Genomic DNA, 4,473 nt, shown 5'->3' with positions numbered 1-4,473 from the left:
CAAAGTCGGATAGATACTTTTTATTTAAGAACTGATAAAAATACAATGACAATAATATAACAATAATGATAGTAATGGCAGCGTATTATACTATAAGAAGTCGATACCTTTTAAATATTTTCTCATCATTTTACGCTTTTTTGACAATGTATATTTTAAGGTTATGAGTCATTAATTGTTATTAACAATGTCATATATATTATATAAACATTTATTAAATTCACACATTAAATTTTAATTTTTAAATATTTAAAATATCTAATTGTCAAATTTTAATAATTTTACATATCAATTTTATAATTATTTAATTTTTTCAAATATAGATTCTTAGTTCTATATATTTAAATGTTAATAATTTTTTATTTCATACCCTAAAGTATAACTTTTAAAAATTTCAACACTTAATTATTAAATTTTAATAAATTTACATACCGATTTTATAATTATTATCATAAAATGTTATTATTTTAATCAAACCTAAATTCTAAACCCACAAAAGGACATTTTAGACAATACACCACAGCATTTTTCCTTTTATGTGGGACCCTCGACCTTTTTGGTAATATCAAATACCAATCCCTAATTTATTTTCTTTTTGTTTTAACCTTTTTTCCTCACTTTTCTTCTCTCTCCGCAAATTTCCTTTCCATATATTGTTGTCCCCACCCATCACCTACCCACACGCACCGGCCGTACATCTAATAATCCGAAGCCGAATCACAGCCATCGATTCTCAAAACAGTTCAGAACCAAACGATCAGTCAATATCTAACGGCTGGAAAGAGAACTGCTAGAACCTTCTCTCCTTCAAAAAGTCTAAAACCCCTCTCCTTATATCTCCCACTTTTCATTTCCTCATTTCAAAACAAGCTTGTGTTCACCTCGTGCCGCTCTCTCGCTCGCTTGGGTTTTTCGCTTTTTTCACTCTCTTTTGGTCCGTTTTCCACTCTCTTATTTTATAATTTTAGTTTTGTTTTGAGTACAACTGTTGCTTTCTAGATCTGTTCATGAAATGCGCAAATGGATTTGTATGCGTTCCTGTTTTGATGTATGATCTGATCTACAGAATCAAAGAACAAAATGACTAAGAACTATCCAAAAGTAAGCGAAGAGTACCAGAAGGCCGTTGATAAGGCGAAGAAGAAGCTCAGAGGTTTAATCGCTGAAAAGAACTGCGCTCCTATTATGCTTCGTCTCGCGTATGTTTCTTCTCTCTCTGTCTGTCTCTCTTTCTAATACATAAAAGTTGTATTTTGTATATTTTTGAATTGGCTGGTTGGGAAACGGCGTCGTCTGCAGTTGGCATTCAGCTGGAACCTACGATGTGAAGACTAAGACCGGTGGACCATTTGGAACCATGAGGTACCCAGCGGAGTTGGCTCATGGTGCTAATAATGGGCTTGATATTGCTCTTAGACTTATTGACCCCATTAAGGAGCAGTTCCCAATCCTCTCTCATGCTGATTTCTATCAGGTAATATAATATATAATTAATTTATCTGATACTTATGTTTGATCGATTTATATTCTTTTCGTAAATTTTGTTGACTTGATTAATTTTATTTTTGTATGTAGCTTGCTGGTGTTGTTGCCGTGGAGATCACTGGTGGACCTGAGATCCCATTCCACCCAGGAAGAGAGGTCAGTAGTTATTCCTTATTTTTTTTAGTAAAAAAAAAAAGAGAAATTAGTTTAAATGTAATGGAGTAACCAGTAGTCGAAATTTTGGTTACTTATGGATTTATTAGCACAATTTATTTATTCACAACTGTGGGCATAACTGTGCTGATATGCTTTATGGGGCGTATTTGGACACCCTTTAATTTAGCTACCAGCTTTTGGTTTGGCCGTCCATTTTGACTTGGTGGTATTAGAAAAAAGTGGGGCCCAAGTTGCGTCACATTTGTTTGGTGCTCTTCAGTATGGTAGTCAATAAATGATTGCTTTGCCAGGTAGTGGACTATATTTGTTTTTAACAACTTGCTACTTCATTTGTTACAACAATTTTTTTTAACAAAAAAACTGCCATATTGTTTTGCTTAATTAAGAATGATTAATTGCTTGATAAACATTGATGTTTGAATTCATCTAATGTGTTTACATTTATAATTTCTGGCTTAGCGAATGTCTTGTAAAAATGTTATGGATAACTCGAGTTGTCCGATGTCAATGTTTTTTGGTTGTGGATATTGTTTTTCAGCTGGTACTAATAATAACTATCTCATTATCTCAGGACAAGCCTGAGCCACCTCCAGAGGGTCGCCTTCCTGATGCTACCAAGGGTTAGTTTGCTATACCATTATGAATTGATTATCGATTAATTTTTTAGAAGCATATTTTGGGTTTCCTGAACACAGGAATTGTTCTTTGCAGGTTCTGGTCACTTGAGGGATGTTTTTGGCCACATGGGTCTCAGCGACCAGGATATTGTTGCTCTCTCTGGTGGCCACACCCTGGTTGGTGTCAAAATCTTGACTTTTACCTTGTTCTCTATGTGTGCTTATGTGTTTGTTTTACTGATTCCTACTCGTCTGTTGGGATGATTACAGGGTAGGTGCCACAAAGAGCGCTCTGGTTTTGAGGGTCCATGGACTTCTAACCCACTCATCTTTGATAACTCCTACTTCAAGTGAGTATCTGTCTACATTCAAGGCGTGGTTATTCTGTTCATAGTTCTTAGAAACATTTTTTATTATGGTTAAGATAACTTACTGACATTGTACATTCTTAAATTTTGTCAGGGAGCTCTTGAGTGGAGAGAAGGAGGGGCTTTTGAAATTGCCATCTGACTTGGCTCTTCTTTCTGACCCTGTGTTCCGCCCATTTGTTGAAAAATATGCAGCGGTATGACTTCTTTATTATTTTTTTTTTTTCTAATTTGTACAAGTAGAGACATTAGTTGTTTGAATGGTCACAAACGGTTTGAAGACTGCTCATTTCTGGATGCTGATATTTTATTTTTTTCTATTTCTGTATTGCAGGATGAAGATGCATTCTTTGCTGATTATGCTGAGGCCCATTTGAAGCTCTCTGAGCTTGGGTAAGTCCCACTTTTCATGTCTTGTTTGATTTACTTAACTGCACTGCATTGAATTGCATCTAGCTTCTGAAAATCAGCAGCTCTGATTGGGAATTTTTTTTGTAGATTTGCTGAGGCTTAAATCTTGAATATAGAGAGGATGGTGCCAGCTATATCTTTTGCTTACTTTGGGAAATTTGTTTTTAGGCGATGATTTGGCTGTTAATGGAGTCGGTGCTCTTTTGATTGTTCTTTTGTTGCATATGATGATGAAGTGGAAGTTGGATAGGATGTTTGGTACTTCTACTTTATGATGATTAAATAACACAAGTTTCATCAGACTTTAATTCTTTTGCCCATAATTTTTGCTGCCTCCCTCCGTATTCATGTCGCCAGTGTGTATCTCAGTTGGCGAACTTAGTTGAGTTCATACCTCAGGCTATGAACTGCTAAAATGAACCATGCAATTATAAAATTTAAGCTTTCTAAACTTGCATCATTTGGGCATGTTTCTTGAAAATGTGCTACTTGGTGCTTGGTTCTCTCAAGCTTTTGTTTCCGGCTGCCTGCACTTGTCGCATATAATTAAACGTATAAATCAATGGTATTTTCTTTTATTACAAATGATGAAGAGGAGGTGACAATATTTTTTAATGATAAAAGGAATCTTAAAATTTGAGAAATTCTATCGAAATTGTATTGGTTATGACATTCTTTATTTTGTTTTACTAATTATGTTATTTTATTAAATTTTGTTGTATATTTTTTTAATTTCTTACAAGTCAAATTATATATAAATTTTTTAATAATAAAAGTGTAGTTTTCAATTTAAATTATAGATAATAACTACTCTTGTGCAATTATTTCTTTCACTTTAATTACACATATTTTTAATTCATAAAAAATTTAAATTCGCTTTTGGTATTTAAAAAAAAATTATATACATAACATTTAGTTAATATTAATAATAATTGATATATTATATGCTAAAATTACAAACTATAATTAAAAAAGATTTGCTGACATATTTTATACTAGTTTTAGTATCATAATTATTATTTAATTGGAAAAGAATATATATAGAGAGAGAGGGAGGGAGACAGAGAGAGAGAGAGAGAGAGAGAGAGTCAGTAAAGACTACACCTCATATTTATCGCATTTGTCAACTTAAGTGCACGCAAGGCCGACGGGGTAACTTTAACATTGCAAATGGGTGAGCAAAAATCCAAGCCACTGTCCTATCTGGGCTTTAAATTAGGTAAAACCCATATTTTGGTCATTGTACTTTTTGTGTTTGTTTCATTTAATCCCCTATACATCAATTATGTCTTAAATGATTCCTTTACTTTAATTTTCGTACTCAGTTAGTCCCTACATTAACAGATGTGACTGCATATTGGCACGCTTGGTTATTTGTGTGTAGATGGTTTGTAATTTGCCACTACAAAGGCTAA

At 33.4% G+C, this 4,473-nt stretch overlaps 1 protein-coding gene across 1 annotated transcript; it reads left to right on the top strand.

Moving 5' to 3' along the window:
- The first annotated feature begins 773 nt into the window (after nucleotides 1–773).
- LOC8261021 (L-ascorbate peroxidase, cytosolic) lies at nucleotides 774–3,366 on the top strand. The gene is made up of 10 exons (XM_048378471.1): nucleotides 774–934; nucleotides 1,067–1,199; nucleotides 1,300–1,474; nucleotides 1,576–1,641; nucleotides 2,234–2,282; nucleotides 2,374–2,456; nucleotides 2,550–2,629; nucleotides 2,742–2,844; nucleotides 2,982–3,040; nucleotides 3,146–3,366. The coding sequence occupies exons 2-10, from the start codon at nucleotides 1,081–1,083 to the stop codon at nucleotides 3,159–3,161; spliced, it is 750 nt and encodes a 249-aa protein (XP_048234428.1). The 5' UTR covers nucleotides 774–934; nucleotides 1,067–1,080; the 3' UTR covers nucleotides 3,162–3,366.
- The last annotated feature ends 1,107 nt before the right edge of the window (nucleotides 3,367–4,473 follow it).

This window comes from Ricinus communis, chromosome 8 (genome assembly GCF_019578655.1).
Source record: "Ricinus communis isolate WT05 ecotype wild-type chromosome 8, ASM1957865v1, whole genome shotgun sequence".
Taxonomy (NCBI): domain Eukaryota; kingdom Viridiplantae; phylum Streptophyta; class Magnoliopsida; order Malpighiales; family Euphorbiaceae; genus Ricinus; species Ricinus communis.
Note: the sequence above shows the minus strand (reverse complement) of the source record. Positions and strands in the feature narration are given on the sequence as shown.